Here is a 27,354-nt window from a genome sequence, read left to right as displayed (position 1 = left end):
TTTCCGCAAATGGAGAATTTTTGGAAGCTTACGTGTCAAGCAAAGCACCGCCCCTTCCCTTTTCAGAATTGCTGTTCGCTGTCCCGGCTCAAACAAACCAGGAAGGCATGGTGCCTGGCCGAGCGTTGGTTCCGTTACCTGCTTTACCTGCTCCGTTGTGTCTGACCTTTACCAAGTTCCAAGAGTGGTGGAGAGCCTCGGGTCCTACTTAACTTACCAATCACAAGGCAGGTATACAATGCAATCAATATGTTTGTGGGGATCAAATAGGTCAGAGACTCGACTTCGTGGGAACTCCCCCATTGCCTCCATGCGACGCGAGGAAGGAACCGTCATCGTTTCCGTGGCCGCGACGCTGCCTCTCTCCTTCGCTTTCCGGCCACCGGCTACCACTGGACTCCTTCACTAGAAGAAGTGCTGGATCCATCATCGTGTTCCTTGATTCTTGGATCTATCCTCTTCGATTCTCGTCCGGTTTTCTGACTACAAGGTGCGTCCTCCGTCCTGCCGCTTTCTCCGTCTCCCCTCCCGTCGACCGAACAGTATGGCTACACGATGACGTCGTTCTTTTTGAATCCTAAGTCATTACGTCAATGAAGTTGTGGACCTATCACAGCTTAAATCGTTTCGTTGCACGTTCAACAATTTGCATGTGCTCTGTTTTCTCGGAGTGCAAATTGACGAGCCTGGGCGCCTGCTTTGAGATTTAGACAGGAGAAATAAATTGGCACAGGGAGTGATCTGGTTGTTTGTGTTGCACTTTATCGAAGGATATTTTGTCAGGGACTGCAATTCTTTCTTAATCGTTCACTTTACTTTGTTTTAAAGTTCCGATCGTAGCCACCATAACTTTTGTATTCCTGATGGTTTCAATTGACATATCTGATAGGGATTGTTCTTTCTCACTTACTTTGATTTAGGGTGGGTGTTGAATTGCTTCTTGCTTAAACGATGGAAGCTGTGAATTTTCCAGTTTCTCAGACCAGGCTCCTCAATGTTTGGAACCAAAGAAGTGTCAGCTCATTCAGTTTGTGAGTGTCATTCTTAGTGTATCGATCGATTCTACCTCTTCTTATATAGTTTATTTTACACGGAGTGACTCCTTATACAGTTATACTAAGTCAATTCATCTATAGGTCACAAGTCAATGGAAGGATTTCCATCTGCTACGCAAAAGTCAATATCAAGTTCTTGGATAATGGCCGTCAAGTAACTGATAGGCTGCTGGTGTTTTCAGCACCTTCCAATATTGTTTGTGATGTCAGCAAAGGCAACTTTGCTAAAACGCTTCATATGCCATCCAAAAGGCATAACCTACCTGGAAGAACAAATCGTTCTGCTAAACGACTCGGCCGTGATGGCAGAATTCTTAGTGCTGTTCCAAGTTCTGCGCAAGAAAATGCAGGAGTTCTATTGCTGAACCTTGGAGGTCCAGAGACACTCAGTGACGTTCAACCTTTCCTTTTCAATCTATTTGCTGATCCAGTAAGTCAATGTATCGATGTCTGACTCACAAACAATTAACAAAAGCCGATCCCCATGGTACACCTATGTGTATGATAGAACCATAGGCTCGATTGATTTAATTGTTTTATAAAAAATCAACTTCAAAGTGATAGTGTTTTTTTAGTATTTGGGTAAATAATAGTATGAAAAACTAAGCCTTACTGGCTAGAACTCTTTGTTCTTATCCATTATTTTTGTTATACATGTTGATTTTAGCATGTGATACTTCAGATAATGCACCTACCTATGAGTTGTAATCCTGATTATGGATCTCACAAGGATATTGAATAGGAAAATTCATGGTCAATATATAAGCTTAAATATGAGTTGTTTCATGAGGTTTTCTCAATTAGCCTTTTCTTGTAAGTAACACATATTGAGATCCATGCCTCGAGTTGATTAGTCCAGGTTTTAGAGTTTACACACCGTTCACAAAGTTCCAAACTTCCAATTCCTTAATCTTCAATTGAGAAATAGAGATTGAAATAAACAAATTCACAAGGCTTATCATGCGATGCTTCAGAAGTGTAGCAAAAGAAAATACATTATATATTAGATAGCAAACTTGAGGAAGCTGGACAAAGAGGATGGAGTGGTGGACACCATCAAAGAGTATTTGAAGATCTCATTCATGCCGAACAAAATATGTTCTATCATTGCCTAATATTTCGTGGTTTTATCTAAGAGTTCAATTTCCCGTTTTATGCATTAGGATATTATACGACTTCCTAGATTATTCCAGTTTCTTCAGCAACCATTGGCACAGCTAATATCAGTTTCCAGAGCTCCTAAAAGTAAGAAGGGTTATGCTGCTATTGGTGGCGGGTCACCATTGCGAAAGATAATAGAAGATCAGGTATGTAGTTATGTTTTAACTTTTCCTCATTTGGTTTTCCCTTTGTTTTTGAAGGCACTATGATCTTCAAATCTACTCGAGCCAGTTTCCTTGGAAGTGTTATATGTATCAGGAATCTAAACGACTCATTTTTCCTCAAAGAATCCTCCAATAGAAAGCTGATTGAATGGAAAATTTTTCAGGCACGAGCATTAAAACTTGCCCTCAAAGATAAGGATCTTGATGCTAATGTATATGTTGGAATGCGACACTGGCATCCTTTCACAGAGGACGCTCTTAATCAGGTTTGTAATTGCAATTTGCAAGCTTGTAAATTGAAAAATGCCTAGTTTTTCTTATGAAATGTTTCTAGCTAAAGTGTCGACCAGTAAATGTTAAACTTTCGAAATTACCTCCTATCTTTATAGCAAAGAATTTCGTTATTGTTGATTCTTTTGTGATAATCATGCATTCTGCAAACCTTAATTGTGCATTGTAGAATTCCTTATAATAAATAGTGTATATGTCTCCTTTGGTGCATATACTATTGTGTTTGTTTTAGTGTACTCCGTTAGTTCTCCTGCTACTGGTTATTCCATTCTGACTAGTATTTATATTGCAGATAAAAAAGGATAAAATAACAAAACTTGTTGTGCTTCCACTTTATCCTCAATTCTCTATATCTACTAGTGGTTCAAGCATCCGGGTCATTCATAACATCATCAGGTAGCAATTCTTATTTATTTATGGGTACTTTTGATTTCTTATCCATTTTTGTGTCAATGTTCAATCTGTTAAAGAATATTTTGGCTTGTGCTAGAAAAGCTTATTGGGAATTAACTATACATCAGGGAAGATGCTTATTTTGCAAGGTTGCCCATTTCTATCATTGAGTCATGGTATCACCGGGAAGGCTATATCAAGTCAATGGCAGACTCAATAGAAAAAAAGCTGCAAAGATTCTCCAAGCCCGAGGAGGTACTCCATATTGACATTAACATGTTTGATCCAAGACCGGTCCTGATTTTTGGGGGCCTTTGGGTGAAAAGAGAAAAGAGAAAAATGATCTCTATAGGAAAAAAAATTTACTAACATACAATTTGAATATCGTTTAATAGCAAAATTTGAAAATCAATAGATTTCATTTAAAATATGGTAAACTCCATACAAAATTTATTTCTCAAGATTCTTCAAAAAGTGCAACACTATACAAAATATGTTTCCTAAGTTTCTCCAAAAAATATAATACCTACAAATAAAAAAAATAAGTATAAAATAATCATTGAAAAAATCTATATCTTCTAGCATTTTAAGAAGCAAAATCATCAATAAGGTCTTCAAAATCAAATTTTTTTAACACCTCATTTTCGATACATAAAATTGACAAGTCATTTACATTCAAATCATTATCATCATTTTCTCTCAATTATTCATGCACATTCGTTGCATGATTATGATCATCATTTTCTCTCAATTCTTCTCACTCATTGATTGTATGATTATTTAATTTTTCTTGATTACTTGATTGCTGCTCATTTGTTACATGATCATTTAGTTCTTCCTGACTTTATTCTTGCAATTCATCAACTGAATTTTCAATTGAAGAAATAGTTTTAAAAAACTTATGACCTTTGTGAGTTTTAATAATATGTTCCACTCTTTTTCTTTTGTTTCTTTTCTAACTCCAAGATTGATATTTTTTAGAAACATGTTTGTATTACAAATTTCAAGTGTAAAAATAAAACACACAAAACCAACAATAAAGCTAACGATGAAATAAACACAAGCAGTGAAAATAATAGTCAAAAAATAATAAAGCCTGGTTTGTGCTTGAAACAATCGATATAACTTATTTTATTATGATTAAAATTGGGATGATTTACTTAAATTCTTCAATAAGAAAAATCATAAAATATTGACTCTAATATAATATTAAAAATCAATATTGAATATTGACAATAAGAAAAAATATAGATAAATAGGTAACTTACATTGTAAGTTTATATATTGATGAATGATAATATTGATGAAACTAAAATTAATAAAAAAATTTAATATAATTAAAAGAGTTAGAGGAGAAGAAGGGAGGAAATTAGCGTTCAAGATTTATAATTTACTCTTTAAAGTCTTATGACTTTTGTAAATAAATTAATAAAGAAAGAATTGTACAAGAAATAAAATTTTGGAAAGAGAAAAAAAATAGTTTACTTTCCTTTTTTTCCCCTTTTTTTCTTTTTAGATTTTTTTCTTAAATTTTAATAGAAAATATATTTTTTTTGGATCTTTATTAAAACAATTCAATAAAATATATATTTGATTGGATTATTTTAATAAAGGTCCATATATATATATATATATATATATATATATATATATATATTAAAATAATCCAATCAAATATATTTTTTAGGTTTTTATTAAAATAATCTAAGTACATATAATATATATGTATGTCAAATTTAGGGACCCATAAAAATCAGGATCCTTTGATCATTGCCTCCGATGACATGCCTTAAGGCCGATCTTGATTTGATGCATCTTTTGTTTTATGGAGTGTTTATCTTCTAATATTATGTATGCTACAGGTAGCAATTTCATTTTGTAAAATTAAATTTTTATCTCTATCTCAACATGTTGGCAAAGTATCTCTATCTCAATATTATGTATATAATGTATGCATAACGAAATTAACTGAATTTAACTAGACTCTAGGGAGCATTTGATGTGATGCTATTGGTAGATGTGAACAAAGACTGATCCAAACATGATTTTGGCAAAGCTTTTGGCATTGTAAATGAAGAGATACAGCGAATTGGATGTTGAATCAAGACTAGATTATGAAACAAAGTACATAAAGATCTGACCTTCAAAACCGCCTTAAAGGATTTGCTGATGTTTAGCATAACACTAAGGTCCTACATTAGTGTATTGATCCTGTCTCAGAGCGATAGAGATGACGCGTTAGGTAGATGACTCTGTCGTTGACTGGGAGAAGACTCTGATATAAAGAAGAGATGATGCCTGGCCCTCCTTCCTGCGTACACTGCAAAGAGAGCAAATGAGAGCGTTAGAGCAAGAACCAGGGATGGGGTCCCTAGCGCAGACACGTCGACGCTCAAGTTAGTACAATAGCTGAGCGAACAGTGAAAAAGAAAATGAACAATAGGAGTGTGAGTATTTTTCAGAGTGTGAGGACGTACCTAGCCAACGGAAAGAACTCATTTTATACTGACCCTCAGATTATGTGGTGTCAAAATATGTTTGGTGTCAAAATATGTCGAGTAATAAAATATGTACGACCACCTTTAGAGGAAGGTTCTGTTTAATGCACATGAGATGTCTTTTGTAACTCCCATATTAATGAAATGGTTGAAAATATTTAATGCCAAACTATGTCAAGTAACGACAGACAATGGAAGTCGTACGACCATTCTCGAAGAAAAGTTCTATTTCTTATATATGTTTTGGTGGCGGAATATTCCCTGTCGAATAGCTGCTATTCTCTGACAAGTTGTTATGATTCCTTAATAATGTTGTCTTCTGGAGGCAGTCCGACCGACCTAGTAATCGACTGATTGTATGCTAGGAGGCTTGTATATGAGAAGTGGGGAATTGAGCGCCGAAGGCCCAACCGACTTTATAGCCAATTGGTCGTATGCAGAGTATCTTGGCACAAAGAGATGGGGAACCACGTCCTGGAAGTACGACTAACTCTAGGGTCAACCGACTGTATGCTGAGAGTTGTTTCGTAAGAATGGGGAGCTAAGTCCTTTAAGTCCGACCGGATATGAGGTCGACCGACCTTATACTGAGGGACTTGTGATTGAAGAATGGGGGCTAAACCCCATAAATCCATCTAGCTCTTAGTCCGCCTAGGTATATACTGAGAGTTGTATGGTAAGAATAGGGAACTAAATCCCTTAAGTCCAACCAGATATGAGGTCGATCAACCGTATGCTAAGGGTGCCCATAAGATATAAGGAGTTGTGCCCCGTGGCCCCAGTCGAGTTAAAGTCCACCTGGGTTTGTATTAGGAGCCTCGCTTCTGAGAGGTGGTTCATCCGGATACGTGCACCTTGCTTTGATCGCCACCTCACCTTAACTTAAACTGTCATATCATCTTGACCATCAATTTCACATTACCTCTGGGTTCACTCACAACACACTGTATACGTAGCTTCCCTTTCAAGTCTAGTCGAAGGAGGTTTGTAGCCGACTGACTAGACTCAAATCAAGATTTCCACCCGATCGGTTGGACTGACCAGTTAGCCATGCTCCTAATCGCCCATTAATATTATAGTCAACTTTATCTTTCTTGGAAAAATACATGTCAGATGCTGAATGAGCTAGGTAGTGCGTCGATGATACGCGGGAAGGCGTTATTCATTAAAATGATTTAATTGTCTTGTCCATCATAAATGTCGTTTCCTGGGCACTCTCCACATGTTCTACTAATTCCTCATTTACTACTATCACAACGGATGCATGGCTTTTCGTATAGAATAGCTAATTCCCTCCACTATGATCCGACAGCTACTACCAATCAGGCCGTTGTGATCAAACGGTTGAGTTTAAAGAATCTCTTATGGCTCATGTTTAAAAAACCCTAAGTGCCTCAAAGATAAACCACCTGTGGTCTATCTTCTTCCTTCTTCTCCGATGATTTCTGCTAACTAGGCTCTCTTTTTCATGACCTGTGTTAGTAAGTTCCCTCTTCGATCCTCCATCATTTTTCCTTCTTCCATCCATGGCCCAAGAAACTTTCATTCCTTGGTATACATTCACCTGTTTTGACTTCAACAACTACGATTGGAAGACTATTCGCCTAGCCTTAGAAATCCCTATGAGCTTTCGCATTCGTATCCCAACTTTTCAAGATCGTCCTCATCGTCCTCCCCCCGGCTATGTCATCTTCTTCAAGGACCAGCTTCTTACGGGTCTTCGCTTTTCAATCCCCTATTTTCTATCCGAAATAGGTCGCTACTTTAATATTCCTCTCTAACAACTCATGCCTAATGTCTTCCGTTCCATGTGTGGAATGACCATTGTGTAATTTTCATTATTTTTCTTACCCCCAAAATTCAGAACCCAGGGTTTTTTTGTTCCAATCACGCCCCAAGATAATTTTCTTTAAGAAACTATATTTCTCTAAAAAGGGATGAAAATCTCATTTCTTTTTCATTTAAATGTCTGATCTCGTATCTTGGCCAACCGAATAGCGGTCAAACATTCCTCCTATTCTTGATCTAGGAGACTATAAATAGGATCCTGTTGAAGCAATCTGGGTACCGTAGGTTTGATGTTTGGGCAAAGGTTTAAGTTAGGTTTATTGTTGTATTTGATATGCATTGTGAGTGTGCAGGATATAGGTACGACAAGGAAAGTCCAAGAGTGATCTTAGTAGAGGAAAGTCCAAGGATGAGTCTTGGTGGTGTAAGTCCAAGCATGTAGTCTTGGTAACGTAAGCCCAAGTGTCACTTGGCAATGGATGAAGTCCCGGAGGCGCGACCTCTTGGCAAAGGAAGACCCAACAATAATGACAAGGCCGATGGAAGCTCCAGAAGGCAAGACGTGAAGGATGGGGAGACATCTGAGGGGCGCAAGGCTGATGGAGGAGGTTAGAAGACTAGGTCTAGGTTGGTCGGGTGATGACGAGTGCTAAGTTAATGTACTCGAGGGTTAAATCATAGGATTAGGGTTTACTGTAGCAGCACCATAGCGTACTGTAGTGTTACTGTAGAAGTACTATAGTGTTATTGTAGAAGCACTGTAGCGGTACTGTAGCAGTACTGTAGCAATCGACTAGTGTTTTCATCAGTCGACTGGTGCGGTCGACTGGGCAGTCGACTGGGCACTAACAAAATACTTTTGTTCGTTCGGTTAGTGTGGAGCAGTCAACTGATAGAAGTATCAGTCAACTGGTATATATCCATTGGGTTGTAACGGTCGAATCTCCACAGAGGGCAGTCGACTGATGGTTTTAGCAGTCGACTGGTAGGCGGGATTTTTCAACTCGTGACCTATATAACCAAGCATTGGAAGCTTGGTTAAGGTTGACGAAAATAGAGGTGGTTAACCCCTATTAGAGTCTTCAAGGTCTTCTTGAGTGATTAAGAGCTTGTGCGAGTTTGTGGTGAGGTTTCTCCACCCACAAGGAGCTACTTGAGCAGTCGAGCTAGCTGGAGGTTTTCCGGGGAGTCATCCACCGACGGATTGGGATCGTCTACCTTACGGACAGCCGTAGAGTAAGAGTTTTATCTTCGAACCACGTTAAATCAACGTGTTAGATTTGCTTTCTCTTGTTAGTATTTGTTTTTGTATTCCGTTGTGCATACCAACCATTGTAGGAAGCAAACGTTGGGTGAGTCACTTTTCACCCTCCCCCCTCTAGCGGCGTCAAGATCCCAACAGATCCTACTTTTATTTTTGCTTCGGAGAGGATGACCAACTTACAATTCAACATTTGCTAACTACTACATGAGAGCCTCCTCTATTTGTTCAGATTGAGCCCAATTCGAACAACGCTTTCCTTTTCCTTTAGTAAGGATTAATAACTTAACCTTCATGTTATCGCTAACTAAGATCCCTTTTCTTTTATGCAATGGGGCACCTTTTTCTTAGCTCTAGCTTCTAAATCACCGTTGGAGGAGGCCGAGTTGGATCGATAAGAGCAACTTCTTTTAGCTAAATGGGAGCATCAACTAGCTGGTCCTTCTGAAGAGGCATCTAGCATCTAGACGGGTGATGTTGGTGAGGCTCTAGCTATGGAAGGAAAGCTACCCTCCAATTCTCCAACTGCACTAGAAGAAGTTCCTCCCGTCAAAGCAGAAACACCAGTGATGCTTAGACACAAGAGACATCATCTCATCCCTATCACACAACTTCCTCTGGGGCGAACATCTCCTCCTATTATGCCTTTCCCCCACCTTTGCCCACCAAGAAAGGCACTCTAGCTCCATCGTCCAAGCGGACACCTTCAACCCTTCCTTCTGGTAGCCCCGTTCGATAGGAAGCCATCTTCCACTTGAGCAGATCTCCTGCTGCCCTAGCTCCTCGCTCGCCCTTTGTCCCACCAACCGCCTTGTCTATAGGAGGCTTCATCCAACAGATCAAAGAGCCACTATCAGTTGTTAGTTGCCTCTAATGTGCCCTCGGCTCAAGGGGTGATCCTGCCTTCGAATCCACCGCCAGCCTGTGATCAGATATTACTGAAGGGGCCATTAATAGAAGCATAGGAATTGGCGATGACCCGGCCGACGGGCAACACTACAACGTAGATGGCAGATGGGTTTTCCCAAGACTGAACCACTATAAGTTTCTGCTGGTCCACTTTCTCTTAATTGAAATATCACTAATGTTGATAATCATTTTCCTTTAGTTTTGGGAAGTCAAAATGAACATAACCTGAGCCTTAGTGGACTTGGCCTGGGAAAACTAATCGCTGAAGGGGCGGGTAACAGAATTGGAGTCATTGCCAGCCGTCACCCCGACCTGCCAATTGAGTATGCTAGAAAGGAAAATCCAAGAGGCTCAGGAGCTAGTGAGGGCTAAGGCGCCAAAGGGAATTGGAGACCACCTTGAAAACTAGTGAAAATAAGCTTCTATCAGAAATGTCAAGGAAGGCCCAAGTGGTAGAAGAGACGATTCTTGAAACCTAGAGTCTCTCCAACAAATAAGAAGCTAGAAACCTCCTATGCCTCAGAGTTAGAGGCCAAAGAAATTGACCTCAAGACTAAAACCTTGTTGATGCATGGGCAGCAAAAGAGTCTGGACAACTAGAGAATAGAACTAGAGTCTCTCTGGGCGAAAGTGGACACTACACGATCCTAGTTGACAACCTCCAAATCTGAGTTATCAGGGACCACATCTGAACCGGTGGCTTCCTGGGCAGAGCCGGAGAATTACTGAGTTGGAGAAGACGAGTATTTTGAGGCAATGAAGTTGACCTACCTCCAATCACACGATTTCAACATGCAACTTGACACCTTTGTCAACAAGATATTTCTTTATAGAGCAGAGGGAGCCATTAAATAACTTCGGGAGGTCGGCTATCTGGCGTCGAAACCTCCAACTCAATTTTTAAATCGTCAAAAACTTTTAGATGAGCTCCCACCAAGTGCCTTTCTAAACTTAAGTGATATATATATATATATATATATATCTTGTATTGTAACTCCTCTTGTAGGCTAAGAAAGAACTTACGCATGTAATTTAGATTTATTCCAACTTTACTTGCCTTATGACTCTGCGTTGTTATTTTCCTAAGTATGTATAAGTACTTTGCATGTCTGAGTGATGGGATGACTTAGTCTTTATCTTTGTATTTATCGAGCAACTCATAAGACTGAGCGCACCTGTACAGGTGGTAGAACCCTAGAGCTCCGACCTAGCTTATGAGGTCGGTCGGGCATATATCGCGAGTCATGCTCATGAGATGCGGAAGATGAGGACCCAAAGGTCCGACCGACTTTAGATGTCCGTCATAATCAATAAATGAAGGAAGAAGGGTCCTTATTAATACACGTGTTGGCATATTGGATAACAATTTGCCTACCATATCCTTTGTAAATGCTTCTTCTCTACTGTCACTACATGTCTATCAACCTCTTTTTCGATGATGTGACAGCTAACACATGATTTTTTATACAGAAAATCATGCATCTCTCTCTCTTAATCAAACGGTTATGATAATCAACCCGCCTCTTTACCCAAATGATCCAACGATCACTTTTGAAGAGGCTCGTAGGGTTTCTTTTTAAGAAGCCCTAACGTCTCCCCTGTTTACATACCTTTCGTCTCCTTACTTTTTCTTTATTCGCAATGACAACTGACCCCCCTGCTTTCGTAAGTTCCCGTCAACCCCCTTTCTTCTAATCCTACCTCTCGAATCTCATCATGAATGTTCCTGGCATATGGTATAATTTGATTACTTTAGATTTTAACAGGGCAGACCTGGACTACGTTCGATTTACTTATGAAGTCCCTGACTCCCTGCACATGATTATGCCCACTGACTAGGACCCTCCCCATCATCCCCCCACGGGTAACATAACCTTCTTTAAGGAACAAGTCCCTAGTAGTAGCAGACTTTCGCTTTCCTCTTCCAACCTTTTTTACTGAAGTGAGTCGATATTTTTACATCCCTCTTCAGCAATTAGTTCCCAACTCTATTCGCCTCCTATGCGGAGTTACCATCTTATTTCGTTTGTTCAGAGTCCCGCTGACTCCTCTTGTGTTCCATTACTTCTACTACCCAAAACAAGTAACCAAAGGCATTTTTCATTTTCAGGCTCGTCGACAAACTACCTTTTTCGATAAAATACCTTAATAGGACACTGACGGGAGGGACAAATACTTCTTTATTCAACTCCCCACACTAGTATCGTGGCCAACCACGTGGCAGCTATCTCCCTCCTGCACCCGAGTTGGGTGACTTTCATATCGAGCTAACGTTCAGTGAAGCTTCAAAACGCTTGACTTGCCTAAAGTTTGACATTCATGGAATACTTCAAGAGGAGATCCTCTATATCTTTAGGTTGAGCTCCATCCAGGCGAGGCTGCAATTCTCCTTCGGTAAGAAACTTCAACTTCCTTCTACTTTGTCTCTAACTGAGACACCCCTTTTCTTTACATAATAGAGACTTTCTCTATGACTCTGACCTCAAAGACCACACAGATAGATAAAGTCATGCTAAATCGGCTAGGAAAGACAATCTATGCTGAGTGAGAAAGTTCATTGTCTGGCCGCCCTCAAATGTCAGAAGCATCCTCTGAGTCCTCTGACTCAAATGTGCCTCTTAGGTTCCGGTAGAAAAGATGTTGATTAGACGCCCAAGCTCCATCCGAACAAGCGAGGGCCGAGCAGGCAAATACACCTTATGCTCCTTTTGTTTGAGGCAAAACCTTGCTTGGACTTGACCGTCCTTCCTCGGACGGGCCTAATCCTTCGAGGTCAACCTGACCAGCTTACATGCCCACACCGTCCGCGCACCCACCTCAGCTAGCGGCCTCAACTTATGTTCCTTCATCGTCCACATGCCTGCCCCAAATAGCAGAACCAACTCTGGGCGCCTCTTCTTTGAAGCCTAGTATGTCTCACGAGCCCGAGCGTAATTTTCTCTTTCCTTTGATGCGCCTTCCAGATAAAGGATATCTCGAAAGTGAATGAACCTCGATCCCCGCCCACCCTATGAGATAGTAAAACTAGAAGGGTTGTTGATGGAAGCCTGGGTGAACACAGCAGGGCGAATGAAGAGTCGTTGTCTCTGATCTTGCAGATGGGTTCACTCAGGACACCACCACAGTAAGTTCCAAACCTTTGGCTTCATTCCTTTTAGTAAGATTTCTAACCTTGTTTCTTTTAGTTCCTTGCATCTCGGCTGACTATAAGACAACTGGAGGTGGATCTGGATTGGACCAATAAAATTTTGAAAGATCGTGGGATGAACTGGAGTCCCCTACAGCTTCGATTGCGATTCTGGAGGTAAACCAACTATGCCAAGAAGGGGAAACCCAAGCGAAACTACTATTAGAGATGAAACAAGACCTACTAGGGGCTCGACGGGGGATCGATGACCATCAGCCAGTAAAGAAAAAATTGAAAATCCTGTTACAGAACAGTGAGGCCAAACTTTGGGCAAAAACTGCATTGAGAGCCAGAGCAATATTCGATTTGGCACAAAGACTGCTCTGTTGGTGGAGTTGAAGACTTCTCACGCTATCGAGTCAATCGAGAGAGCTAAGGAGCTATCGACCAAGGGTCTATTGATATTGGAGCAATAGAGGAGCTTGGATACACAAGAGAGCAAAATAAATTCTCTACAAGCTAAGCTAGAGTCTATCGGGTCTAAAGTGTCGGCCTCCCAATCAGAATTAGTAGCTTATAAATCCAAAGAGGATGGACAGTTTGAGGCTAGACGAGTAGCTTACCTTTAATCTCACAAGTTTGGCTTGAAATTTTACCAGTACACCATAAAGATGCTTTCATATGGAGTTGAAGGAGCAATCACGCAACTTCGCGAGGCGGGTTACTCATCAGTCGATCCACCAAAATTCTTCTTAAAATGGCAATGAATTTTAGATGAACTCCCAACCGACCTTTTCACCAAACTTGATTGATAAAATAACATAACAACACTTGTGCCCTGAACCCATAGGGGGGGGGGGCATGAAGCTATAATATATGTATCTGCAATCATTGTATTATCTCTAATTTTTTATTAATTTTATACTTTCCGTTGTTGATCGAGCAATTGTGTTTGCAAGGTGAGTTTTGAGTGAACGTCACTTCACGCGGTGTGCCAAGCAAGTGATGATATATATAAAAAATGTTAATTGATTAAAAGGTCAGGAACTCATTCACGTGAGTGATATACTTATAACTCGATCATGTGAAATAATTTAGTAGGGCTACCCGAGACTATGGGAATTAGGTGCGTGAGAAAACACGGCCAGACAGCTCGAGAATCTGGAATATCAGCACAAGAACATGCTCACTTATAACTTGTTTGAACGACTCGAGAGTCTGGAACATAAGCGCGAGAGCATACTCGCTTATAACTTGGTCGGATGGCTTGAGAGTCTGAAATATAGACACGAGAGCATGTTCGCTTATAACTCGGTTATACGATTCGAGAGTTTAGGACATAGGTGCGAGAGCATGCTCACTTATAACTTGGCCAAATGGCTCGAGAGTCTGAGGAATAGGTGGAAAAGCATGCTCGCTTATAACTTGGCCGAATGACTCAAGAGTCTGGGGCATATGCATGAGAACATGCTCGCTTATAAATCGATTGGACGACTCACGAGTTTAGGACATAGGCGTGAGAGCATGCTCGCTCATAAGTCGGCCGGATGATTTGAGAGTCTGAGACATAGGAGCGAGAGCACCTTCACTTATAACTCGATTGGACAGCCCGAGAGTCTAAGACATAGGCACGAGAGCATGCTAGCTTATAACTCAACCGAATGACTCGAGAGTCTGAAATATAGGGCTCTTGAGATCAACTTGTCTGCATTTTCATTAAGTGTAAATATTCAACATGATACACAAGTTGATTACAAGCGTACTCCTGTAGATGATTTGCACTCCAAGGTTGTTCCAAATTCCTTCTATCTGCATCTTGGAGGTAATAGGAGCCCGAGACGAGCTTTTACACCACCTTATATGGTCCACTCCACTGTGGCTCCGGCTTGCCGACATCCTCGACCAACTTGATTTGTTTTCAAACCAACTCCCCCACTTGAAAAAACCTTAAGATAAATGTTCAATTGTAATTTTTCTTCATTCGTTGATGGTATGCCATCAGCCGAGTTGTTGTCTTATCTCTGACCTCCTCTATCAGATCGAGCTCCATGAGGCACAGACCGACATTACCTTTGTCATATAGATGTTTCCAACGAATTTCACGCCAACTTTGATCGGGACAACTGGCTAACCACCATAAACAAGGTTAAAAGGAGTTATACATGTCACTTCTCATGGAGTGCTATGGTAAACCCACAATACACTAGGTAATTCTTCGACCCAACTTCCTCCCTCATGATCAAATTTAGTCTTAAGCTCTCTGATGATTTATTTATTGGTGACTTCCGCTTGATCGTTGTTTTGAGGATAAGCCACTGATGTAAAAGCTTGTAAGATGTCATAACTTGCACACCATTCCTATATCTTTTGGCCTTGGAATTGTCTTTTATTATCTGAAATGAACTTTGTATGGAATTCTGAACCGATAAACAATATTCTGCTATAGGAACTTGATGACCATGCACTCAGTTATCTTAGCTAGTGGCTTAGCTTCTATCCACTTAGAAAAATAATCTACCACCACTAAAAGAAATTTTTCTGAGTGGGCGCTTTATGAAAATACCGTATAATATCCATACCCCATTAGTGGACAGAAAATAATTGAGGTCTTTAACAGCTCAGTAGGGTGGTGAGGAATGTTTTGATCTTTTGACATGATATGAAAGTTACTGCCAATCGAGCCGAGTCAACTTATAAAGTGGGCCAAAAGTACCTGACCAGTAAAATTTTCCTAGCAAGTAACTGAACGCCCAAGTGACTTTCACACGAATTCTAATGAACTTCTTGTAAAATGTACTGCACATTATCCTATCCGATGCACTTAAGTAAAAGGCGAGAGAAAACCCTCTTGTATAGATGACTCCCAATTAATTTGAAATGGTCGACCCTTTTCTTGATCATATGTGTTTATTCCTGATCGACTGGTAACATTCCTTGCTGGAGAAATGAAATTAACGGTACTCTCCAATTAGTTTGTAACTCCAGTTCGGTCTGTCTTTTGATGTGAGCTATTAATAGTGTTTGTTCTATAGACTTATCCAGAGTCCACGAGATCAGGGAGCCAACCAATTTGACTAATTCGTCTACCTTGTGATTTTCTGATCAGAGAATCTTTTGTAAAATAACTTCTTAAAACCCTACTTTCAATTTCTTGAATGCCTCTGCATATAACTTGAGCTGTTAATTATTGATTTCAAAATTACCCAAAAGTTGTTGAACCGTTAACTGAGAGTATGAGTAAATTAAGATTCGAATAGCCCTCACATGCCTTGCATCCTATAGACCGATTATTAGCGCTTCATATTCTGCTTCATTATTAGTAACCCGATAATCTAGCCGAATGGATAATTGTAATTTGTCCTCCCCATGTGAGATCATAAGACTGCCCACTCCACTTCCTTGTCGGGTGGACGACCCATCCATATATATTTTTTAGTTTCCTCTGGCTCTGGGTTTTGCATTTCAGTTAGCTAAGACCTGAGCTTTAATGACCACTCGGAGTTGGTATTGTATGTTATATTCACTGAGTTCAATGATTTACTTAATCAATCTCTCTGAGGGTTCTAGGTTGATGAGCACTAGGCACAGGCTGCTGTTAGTAAACATGATGATCAAGTGAGAAAGAAAATAGGGGCGCAATCTTGAGCGGCTAAAACCAGCCCGTACACCAATTTCTCTAGAGCGGTGTAGCGACATTCAACATCCATTAATAAATGACTCAAGAAATATACAGGTTGTTCTTTCCTCTCTTGCCTTACTAATACCAACCCGACGGCATTTTCCGTAGTGGACAAATATACCCACAAAGACTCATCCACTATTGGTTTAGAAAGTACAGGCAGGGCGGACAAATAGCCTTTTAACTCCTCGAATGCCTTGTCACACAATATCCTATTGAAATTTGGTGGCTTGATAGAGTATCTTGAAAAAGGGTAAGCTCCGGTCGGTTAATTTTGATATGAAGCGAGACACTGTTGTGATCCGCCCGGTCAATCATTACGCCCCCGTCAAATTACGCGGGGGAGCCATATCTTGTAGAGCTTGTACCTTACGCGGGTTAGATTTGATTCCTAGATTTGTAACTATGTAACTCAGGAAACACCCACTCTTGGCTCTAAATAGACATTTGCTGGGATTAAGCTTGTGCTCGTACTCCCGTATGTTCAACAAGTTTCATCTATGTTGGCAGATAAATTGATCGACCGGAGTGACTTTATCAGGATATTATCCAAGTATACCTCCATATTGCATCCGATCTACTTCCAAAATATTTTGTTCATGAGTCATTGGTAAGCAGTTCCTGTATTCTTTATTTTGAACGACATAATATTGTAACAATAGATTCCTTCAGTAGTAATAAAGTTAACATTTTCTTGGTTGTCTTTGGCAAGTGAGACCTGATGATAACCTTGGTGCGTCCAGCATGCATATCAATTCGTAGTTGGAGGTTGAGTCCACTACTTGGTCGATGATGGGCAAGGGATAATAGTCCTTGGGGTATGCCTTATTTAGATCCTGAAGTCTATGTAGATTCTCCACTTAAGCTTATAGACACTAGGACCACATTGGTCAACCAACTTGGTAATTGTACTTCGCGAATATATTCGACCTCCATCAATTTATCTACTTCATCTTGGATGAGTTATTGGCCCCAAAGTCTTGATTCCTTTGCTTGATTGGCTAAGCGTTCGGGTGGACATGGAGCACATGTTCCATAACCGTTGGTGATACGTCCGTTATTTCCTTGGGCATCCAGGCAAAGATGTCATTATTGCACATGAGACAAGCGATGAGCTCTGTTTTAAGTTTTAGGGCCAGGTCAACTGCTATCTAGGTGGTAGCTTCCGACTGGCCTAGCTAAATCTGCACTTCCTCCTTTTTTTCGTAAATCAGTGTTGGGGGCACTTCGCGAATTGTGTTAACCTCCATTCGCTGACTCTTCCGAGCTACGTTGGACTCGGTCTTGATGATATCAACATAGCACTTACGCGCCACCAACTGGCTTCCTTTGACTTCCCCGACTTGATCATCCACAAGGAATTTAATCTTCTGGCAAAAACATGAGACAACCATCCATAACTCATTTAAAGTCGGCTGGCCCAAAATTACGTTGTATGCTAAGAGTGTGTTCACCACAATGAAGATCAATTAACATGTCCTCAGTATGAGCTCCTCCCCTAAGGTTATGACCAGCTCAATATGACCGAGCAGCTGAACCTCATTGCCCATGAATCTGTACAAAGACATCATCATGGATTAGAGCTTACTTTTTTCTATCTGCAGTTGCTCGAACACCTTCTTGAAGATAATGTTGATTGAGTTGTCTATGTCAACAAAAGTACGGTATATGTTATAATTATCTATAACTACCTTAATAATTAAAGCATCGTCATGTGTATTTCCACCCCTTCCAACTCCTTAGGTCCGAAACTAATCTCGAGCCCTTGTGCTTGTTTATGGCTACAACCGACTGCGTGGATTTCTAGCTGGCGGGCGTGTGACTTTCTCGCTTGATTGGAGTCTTCGTCGATTGAACCTCATACAATCATACCAATATCCCCTGAGTGACATTATTGTGATTTTCTTCTTGCTACGTTGGGGGATACTCCTGTTCAACCCGAACAAGGCTTAGGCTCGATTCTCTTGCTACTGGGGCTTTTGTTGGCTCCGCTCGATGGCCCCTTTGAGGTGGTTTGTTCGACCATGGATAATGTCAATGATTAGGAGACAACGAGCACTGGTGGAACCGTTGGTTAGCCACCCGATGCTTCTCTTGATTGTAATGATAGCAATCTTGAGTATCATGCGTCTCCGACCGATGGTAAGTGCAAAATCTTGGAACCCATAGTAAGGGCTCGGGGAATTGTGCTCGCTTGGCCTCCACATGTCGTACAGTGTGAGGCCTTTGCTCGTGGGGATGCAATGGAGGGTCCACTTGGGGTCCTTTGTGCGACAAAGGAGGAGGGGGAGCTCGTCGTTCAGGGGTAGAGGCGGGAGCAGATAGTACTACCTCCTTCTTCCAAGATTGGGTTTCCTCCACGTAATGTACTTGGTCGCCCTTCTAAGTAGATGATCAAAGTCTCTAGGAACTTCTTGATCAGGGAGTGAAAGAAATCGATATTTGTGAGCCCTTGAGAGAACGCGCTCACTAGAATCTCCGGGGTGACTGAAGGAATATCCATGGCCACCTGGTTGAACTTTTTGATATAGGTCCTCAACATCTCCATGGGCCCTTGTTTTAGGGAGAATAAGCTCAACGTGATTATTGTGAGGGCTTAACGAATCATGCCCGCTCGGCATCTATATGTTATACAGTGTGAGGCCTTTCCTCGTGGGGATGCGGCTAAGGGCCAACTCGAGGTCCTTTATGTGACAGAGGAGGAGGGGGAGCTCGTCGTTCAAGGGTAGAGGCGGGAACAGACAGTACTACCTCCTTCTTTCGAGCGGATTGGGCTTCCTCCACATTAATGTACTTGGTCGCCCTTCCAAGTAGATGATCGAAGTTTCTAGGGGACTTCTTGATCAGGGAGCGAAAGAAATCGCTATTTTTGAGCATTTTAGAGAAGGTGCTCACTAAAATCTCCGAGGTGGCTGAAGGAACATCTATGCCACCTGATTGAATTTTTTGATGTAGATCCTCAACATCTCCATTGGCCCCTATTTGAGGGAGAATAAGCTCAACGTGGCTTTGTAGTACCGGTGCTTGCTAGCAAATTGATGAAGAAATGCCTTGCAAAAATCCTTGAAGCAACAGATGGACTCGGCTGGGAGCCGGTTAAACCATCTTTGTGCTGAGCAAGAGGGAGTTATAAGAAACACTCAGTACTTTACGCCATCCGTGTATTGGTGAAGGATGGCTGCGTTTTCAAACTTAAGGAGGTGGTCCTCTAGGTCTGTTGCCCCTTCATATTCCCCTATCGTCAAGGGTCGAAAGTGGCTTGGCAATTTGTCTCCCAGTATTCCACTATCGACATGCTAATTCGTTCGGGAGACCCTCTAGGAACTGGAGCCTTTCCCTTTCGTTGATCTCGAACGAGAGCATCTCCCAAAGATGATGCTTCAGGCTAATGTTATCAAAATCGCAAGTTGACTCAAACCCGTATAAAATCATGAGTTTACTTATGAAAATCGAGTGAGATCGTGATAAAATCATGTATTAAAGTAAAATTGGATCAAAATCGTAAAATCACATTTAAACTTGTAAAAACATTATTTTTGAGATAAATTTATCGATTTTGTGTTGTTAATAAAAGGGAACCATTTTGGGCAAAACGATATCTTTTTGGGATGATTTTAGATTTGCACTAAACTATGAATGATTTATATTAATTTGTTATCTTGAGTTTTATGTATCTTTGGACTTAAGCTTTATACTTGAATTTATGTTTATGTTTATGTTGTGTTTTCATGACAAGTATTTGGTTGTTTAAAAGTTTAAAATTATGAGTAGTTTATGTTTATATGAATTAAAATGTTCTATATGTAGATTTATGTTATAATTTGGATTAAAATATTTAATGATCAATTAAAAAGAATATATCAGGTTTCTTTTAAAATTGATTTAAAGTATAATGTAAAATCTTACGATTTTACAATTCGATTTTACAATCCTATTTTATGACTACTCTAACGATTTTACCTAAACTCTCGATTTTGATAACATTGCTTGAGGCCTTTCTGCTCAGCCCATCTTCTTGAAAGGCATGCAGAATAATGTCCGATGATATACAACCGAGGATGGTGGCATAGGCGACAAACTAATTGGTTGTGCAGGTATTTACATAAAGCCAGCTATTGGTGGAGGAGGGACTGGCTTGAATCCAGTTGGACCTTCTACTCGGGTCCCTCATGAGGTGTGAGAGCCCGTCATCAATGCAGGCGGGTTGTGTGGTAAAGGATCGTCGGTTGCTTCTTGTTGTTGCATTAGCTTTTGTGCTCAGGCTGCTATTAGCAACTCCAAATCTTCCTGTGACAAGGTGTTTATAGTGAATTGTCGAGTCTTATCCATTTCTACGTTTCAGATTCAGGCGAAGTTCCCACAGACGACGTCAAATTTGATTCTGTTTGAAAGAAGTGGAGATGATGCGCTGGGTAGATGGCTCTGTCATTGACTGGAAGAAGACTCAGAGATGGAGAAGAGATGATACCTGACCCTCCTTCCAGCGCACACCGCAAAGATAGCAAAGGGGAGCGTTAGAGTAAGAACCAGAGAGGGGGTCCCTAACGTGTGCACCCCGACACTCAAGTCAGTACAGTAGCCGAGCGAAAAGTGGAGAAGAAGATGAACAGTAGCCGAGCGAAGGTTCCGTTTAATGCACATGAGCTGTCTTTTGTAACTCCCTTATTAATGAGGTATCTGAGAATATTTAATATCAGACTATGTCAAGTAATGTCAGGCAATGGAAGCTATACGACCATTCTAAAGAAATGTTTCATTTAATATTCCTTGTCGAGTAGCTGCTATTCTCTGACAGATTGTGCAAAAGGATGTCAACATATCTTCACAATGGTATGATATTGTCCACTTTAGGCCTAGACCCTCATGACTTTGCTCTTTGACTCTCCCCAAAAGGCCTCATGCCAATGGAGATATCCTATATCCTTTTAACCCCATGATCTTTACCAAATCTTTCCAATGTGGGACTTTGATTGAATCCCAATATCGGCCAACCTAATAACTAACCGACTGTATGCTAGGAGGCTTGTACATGAGAAGTGGGGAACCAAGCCCTGAAAGCCCAACCTACTTCATAGTCGGTCGACCATATGCAAAGTGCCTCGGCGTTGAGAGATAGGGAACCACGTCCTGAAAGTCCGACTGGCTCAGGGATCGATCGACTATATGCTGAGGATTGTATCGTAAGAATGAGGAACTAAGTCGTTTAAGTCCAACTAGTTATAAGACCGACCGACCATATGCTGAGAGACTTGTGCTTGAAGAATGGGGATCTAAGCCCCCTAAATCCTGTCGGCTCTTAGTCTGTCCGGGTATATACTGAAAGTTGTATTGTAAGAATAGGGAACTAAGTTCCTTAAGTCCGACCGAATATGAGGCCGACCAATCATATGCTGAGGCACTTGGCCATAAGATACAAGGAGCCGCGTCCTGTGCCCCGATCAAGTTAAAGTCCACCCAGGTTTGTACTGGGGGTCTTACTTCTGAGAAGTAGTTCATCCGGATATGTGTACTTTTATTTTAACTATCATCTCATCTTGACTTTAATTGTCACATCATTTTGACGATCGATTTCATATTACCTCTGTATCCACTCACAACACGTCGTATCATATATAGTTTGGGATTCTATATCAAAAAATTGAACATCTTTTGCTGCCACTATTGTGCAATTTTACAGCTTATTCAATTAAGATTAGATGGAAGACGATGTGGTATATGACTTGGAAGGCTGACTAGCTGCTGGCAAAATGATCCATTATGCTATTGATTCAATATTCCTGCTAAATGTTTGTATCTATTGTTTCTCGTAGTAGCAAGGCTGTGTTTTTGGTTGCACATTTCTCAGATTACTGACTCTATATGGTTTAAAATTAGGTTATGATATTCTTTAGCGCGCACGGTGTCCCGCTGAGTAATGTTGAAGATGCAGGAGACCCATACCGAGATCAGATGGAGGACTGCATCTCTTTGATCACGGCTGAGTTAAAATCTAGGGGAATTAACAACGAGCACACTCTTGCTTATCAGGTACTTGAGTTTTCGATAGAAATTTTTTACTGAACTTTAATTCAGTACTTTCGTCGGACCGTTAAAATTCATTTGATAAATTTCCCAGTTTTTGATCAACTCACATCCCTCTTATGGTTGTTTCTGAAAGTGTTCTTCAATTTTCAAATTTCTGTCAGAGGCGAGTTGGTCCTGTTCAGTGGTTGAAGCCTTACACTGATGAAGTGATCGTCGAGCTTGGTAAGCAAGCAGTGAAAAGCCTCCTCGTGGTCCCTGTAAGGTATAACATTCTATCCATCAAAACACGTTTTTCTGGCAAGTGGCAAGCAAATGATATTTAACTCACGCACTCAGATTTCGTGTCATTACCAGCCATAACTACAAGTTTATTTGGCTGTTATCTAACAGTTTTGTAAGCGAACACATTGAAACACTAGAAGAGATTGATATGGAGTACAAGAATTTGGCCCTGGAGTCAGGCATTGAGCACTGGGACAGGGTGCCTGCTCTGTGCTGCAACCCTAAGTTCATCTCTGATTTAGCTGATGCTGTCATTGAAGCCCTACCCTCTGCTTTGATATCGAACAGGAACTCGTCCATGGAAGCGGAAGGCGATCCGGATCCTGTGCCTTATGCAATTATCTCGCAATTCAGCTTAATCTTTGCATTTTTGCTGTTTTTGTCGCTCAGAGTCTCTCTGCATTCTAGAAACTTTCTGAAACCTTGGTTTTTGGTTTAACATTCTACGTTTCTTTAGCTTTTGAGGTGAACCCCGTCATCTTTCAATATGTGAAGTTGATGATAAACCTTGTTAAACTTCTGCAGCGTTAATATGCTGGATAAGTGAGAATAATAAATGGAATTAACAAGCTTCCCTATAGGCTGATTCCGTTTCTTTCAATGTTGTGTTTTCCTTTTTCTTTAGGAGATTAACCTAGTTTATACTTGCGGGATAGTTTAGCATAAACATCATATTGAATTGGTCGTCAACTCTTAATCGTATACTTTCGAGCATGGCGAGATTATGATTAGGAAGATAGTGTGATTTTGTTCCTTACAAAATTTATTTATTTGTATTCAACATCCCAAAGGAACTAAATTATAGTGTTCTTTTGTTAAGCAACTTAACTGAAAATGTATCAAAAATATCAAGCAATCCAAACACTGTTGGGTTCGGAGCACAGCGGAAGACATATATTGAATCATGGATCTTTCGTGGTACATATAGTTTTGTACAAAATTATATAAAAACATACCTCGAGTCCTCGATAGGTGTGAATGATATCACAGACAAATAAATAGATAAGAGCCCCACGTGTGACTCCTCTAGCGGTATTCACGCGCACTAGATCACGAACTTGATACGATCCGTTAGGTGCTAGCCACTTGGATCGACAAAGTCTTGGAAGCACTACCGATCTCTTCCGGTGGAAGATGAAGTTGACGAAGGAGAAATGGAGAGAATGAAATCATTTTCTTGAATCTTTCCGAGGATGGCTATTTATAGTTTCCAAGGAATACGAAGAGTTAAGCCTTCAATTAATCCATCATTTATGATCTTCATTAATAAGGAAGATGAAGAGTTATATGCTCCATAAATTCTTCATTTATGATCTTCATTATGATAACTCTTCAAATTCTTTATTAATTATTATTATGATGACTTTTCGAATTCTCCATTAATCATCATGATTATGACTATTCGAATTCTCTCTTCTTTGTATCAAATAAATCCATATTTGATCTTGATCTCGACTCGCTTCCGATACTCTTGTTCATGTCTACGTGCTATGCGTGCGACCCTCTAGGTTTTATACACGAAGGCAGTGTAAATCCATACACAGACTAAGGTAACCGTCTAGCAACAGTTTTTAGCCACCCAACGTGATAAAATTAATATCACTCATAAACTATAAACCACTATAAACCGATTACTGTGTAATTCAATCTCTTCATCTAAAGCCTACATCCCAATTAATTCGATACATTATGCATCATTATCAAATTAATTGTTTTACTTGATTTCTAAGGTATAATAGACTCCTCTTGAATGATAAATCATTCCTCCCATGGCCATGGATTTTGAGTCACTAATATCTCTATCAAGCGGCCAGGATGTTAACTCCTAATCCAAGAGAGCGATGAATTCTCTATTGACTCAACACTATTCTCTCTACGCTTTGTCATACACCCAACTACCGTATTAATCACAATCCGATTAAAGACTGCTTTTAACAGTGTCAAAGCACATAACTCCACGCATAGAATAAATGAAGGTCTCGAGTCAAAAGATCAGTTACACTCGTTCATAAGAGGAATAACCAATGATGCTTAATATGTGGTCTCCTCTTGAGCGGATCGTGTCCAGTGTACCTCTAAACTCAAGGCACCCCCAAGTACAACTTGGATATCCATCCCTCCGGTCTATCTCGACCTAGTCATACTCAGCGTTGATCTAGATATCCATGTCCCCTCTAGATATCTATCCGATCAAGGACTGTTTTCAGATTAATATACCCATTAATCTGTGGGACTTTATCATTAATCATATACGTACAAAAAAGTAAATAATTAATGATAAATTCTTGCCTTTATTAAATAATTATTATTTATCCACAAAATACATAAGTAGTGTCTTGGCACATAAGTGCATACACTAACAATCTCCCACTTGCACTATTGCCAAACACTATGGACTCTCAGTCCTAGGCTCCTCACATGGGTCTCATGTTTCTGTAGAGGTAAGGCCTTTGTGAGTGGGTCTGCGATATTCTCGCTGGTATCTACTCTGCTAACCAACACATCACCTCTCTGAACAATCTCCTAAGGAGGTGATACTTCCTTAGTACATGCTTGGATCGTTGGTGAGACCTTGGCTCCTTTGCCTGTGCTATGGCCGCATTATTGTCACAGTATAGCACAACTGGATCAACAATGCTAGGAACCACTTCAAGCTCCGCTATGAAGTTCTTGATCCACACAGCTTCCTTTGCTGCCTCTGAAGCTGCTATGTACTCGGACTCAGCTGTTGAATCTGCAACTGTCTCCTGCTTGGAACTCCTCCAGCAAACAGCTGCACCATTCAGACAAAACACATATCCTTGTTGCGACTTCAGATCATCCCGATCTGTCTGAAAACTTGCGTCAGTATATCCTCTGACGACTAATTCCTCGTCTCCTCCAAAAACTAAGAACATGTTCTTTGTTCTTCTAAGATACTTGAGGATAGTCTTTACCGCAGTCCAATGACCCTCTCCAGGATCTGACTGATATCTACTCGTCATGCTTAATGCATACGAGACATCTGGTCGAGTGCATATCATAACATACATTATGGACCCTATAGCCTAAGCATAAGGTATCTTGTCCATTCTACTTCTTTCCTCTTGTGTTCCTGGACACATAGCTTTGGAAAGATGCACACCATGTGACACTGGTAAATATCCTCTTTTGGAGTCCTGCATACCGAATCTATTCAGCATTTTATCAATGTATACACCTTGACTCAACTCTAGTAACCTGCTTTGTCTATCTCGGTATATTCTAATACCTAAGACATAGGTTGCATCTCCAAGATCTTTCATTGAGAAACACTCTCCCAACCAAGTCTTGGTAGATTCTAGGCTAGGGATGTCATTACCTATAAGAAGTATATCATCAACATACAACACTAGGAACGTAATCTTGCTCCTACTAACCTTCTTGTAAACGCAAGGTTCTTCTGGATTCTTGACAAAAGAAAAATCTTTAATGGCTTCGTCAAATCGCAGATTCCAACTCCGAGATGCTTGTTTTAGTCCATAAATGGACTTCTTGAGCTTACATATTTTATTGGCATTCTCGGATTTTATAAAACCAGGAGGTTGTACCATATATACTTCCTCCTGTAACCTTCCATTTAGGAAAGCAATTTTAACATCCATTTGCCAAATCTCGTAGTCCTTGTAAGCTGCTATAGCTAGCAAAATTCTAATGGACTTAAGCATTGCAACGGGCGAAAATGTTTCATCATAGTCAATTCCATGACGTTGATTGAAACCCTTTGCCACAAGCTTAGCTTTATAGGTACTTATGTTCCCATCCATGTCAATCTTTTTCTTGAAAATCCATTTGCACCCTATGGGTTTTACCCCAACTGGCATATCAACCAACTCCCAAACTTGGTTGGTGTACATGGAGTCCATTTCAGATTTCATGGCTTCCAGCCATTTCTCAGAATCATTTGAAGCAACTGCTTCCTCGTAAGTCGACGGTTCATCATCTTCGATGAGTAGCACTTCCTCATCTTGGGTTACCAGCCAACCATATATGTTTGGCTCTCGATGTATTCTTGTAGACTTACGTTGATCTCGCGTTTCTTGAGCAGTCCCGGATGAAGGAGACACTTGTGCTTGTGGCACTGTCTCATTGTCCAACTGTTCATCTTCCAACCTGTTTGTAGAGTCTATAATTTCTTCAAGATTTACTTTACTCCCACTATTTTCTTTAGAAATAAATTCTTTTTCCAAGAAAGTAGCATATCGAGCAACAATAATTTTGTGCTCACTTGGGAGATAAAAATAATATCCCATTGTAGCTTTGGGATAACCTACAAATATACATTTTATGGATCTTGCTGCAAGCTTATTAGAATTTTCATTCTTCACATAAGCATCACAACCCCATATCTTTAGATAAGACAAATTTGGTTTCTTTCCAAACCATGACTCATAAGGAGTCTTATCTACTGTCTTAGTTGGAACTCGGTTAAGTGTGTATGCTGCTGTTTCTAAGGCATAGCCCCAAAATGACATTGGAAGACTTGCATGACTCATCATTGATCTAACCATATCCATGAGTGTGCGATTCCTCCTTTCCGAAACATCATTCCACTCTGGCGTCCTAGGAGGTGTAAGTTGAGAAATTATCCCACACTCCTTTAGGTAATCAATGAACTCTTGGCTTAGATACTCGCCATCTCGATCACTCCGAAGGGCCTTAATCTTCTTACCAAGTTGTTTTTCTACCTCATTCTTGAACTCC

At 40.4% G+C, this 27,354-nt stretch overlaps 1 protein-coding gene across 1 annotated transcript; it reads left to right on the top strand.

Moving 5' to 3' along the window:
- The first annotated feature begins 273 nt into the window (after nucleotides 1-273).
- Nucleotides 274-23,233, top strand: LOC121987827 (ferrochelatase-1, chloroplastic-like). The gene is made up of 10 exons (XM_042541550.1): nucleotides 274-490; nucleotides 921-1,031; nucleotides 1,137-1,485; nucleotides 2,219-2,362; nucleotides 2,545-2,646; nucleotides 2,964-3,067; nucleotides 3,193-3,319; nucleotides 22,201-22,353; nucleotides 22,512-22,612; nucleotides 22,741-23,233. The coding sequence occupies exons 2-10, from the start codon at nucleotides 952-954 to the stop codon at nucleotides 23,069-23,071; spliced, it is 1,491 nt and encodes a 496-aa protein (XP_042397484.1). The 5' UTR covers nucleotides 274-490; nucleotides 921-951; the 3' UTR covers nucleotides 23,072-23,233.
- The last annotated feature ends 4,121 nt before the right edge of the window (nucleotides 23,234-27,354 follow it).

This window comes from Zingiber officinale, chromosome 5B (genome assembly GCF_018446385.1).
Source record: "Zingiber officinale cultivar Zhangliang chromosome 5B, Zo_v1.1, whole genome shotgun sequence".
Taxonomy (NCBI): domain Eukaryota; kingdom Viridiplantae; phylum Streptophyta; class Magnoliopsida; order Zingiberales; family Zingiberaceae; genus Zingiber; species Zingiber officinale.
The sequence above is the reverse complement of the archived record's forward strand: the minus strand, read 5'-3'. Positions and strand labels throughout refer to the sequence as shown.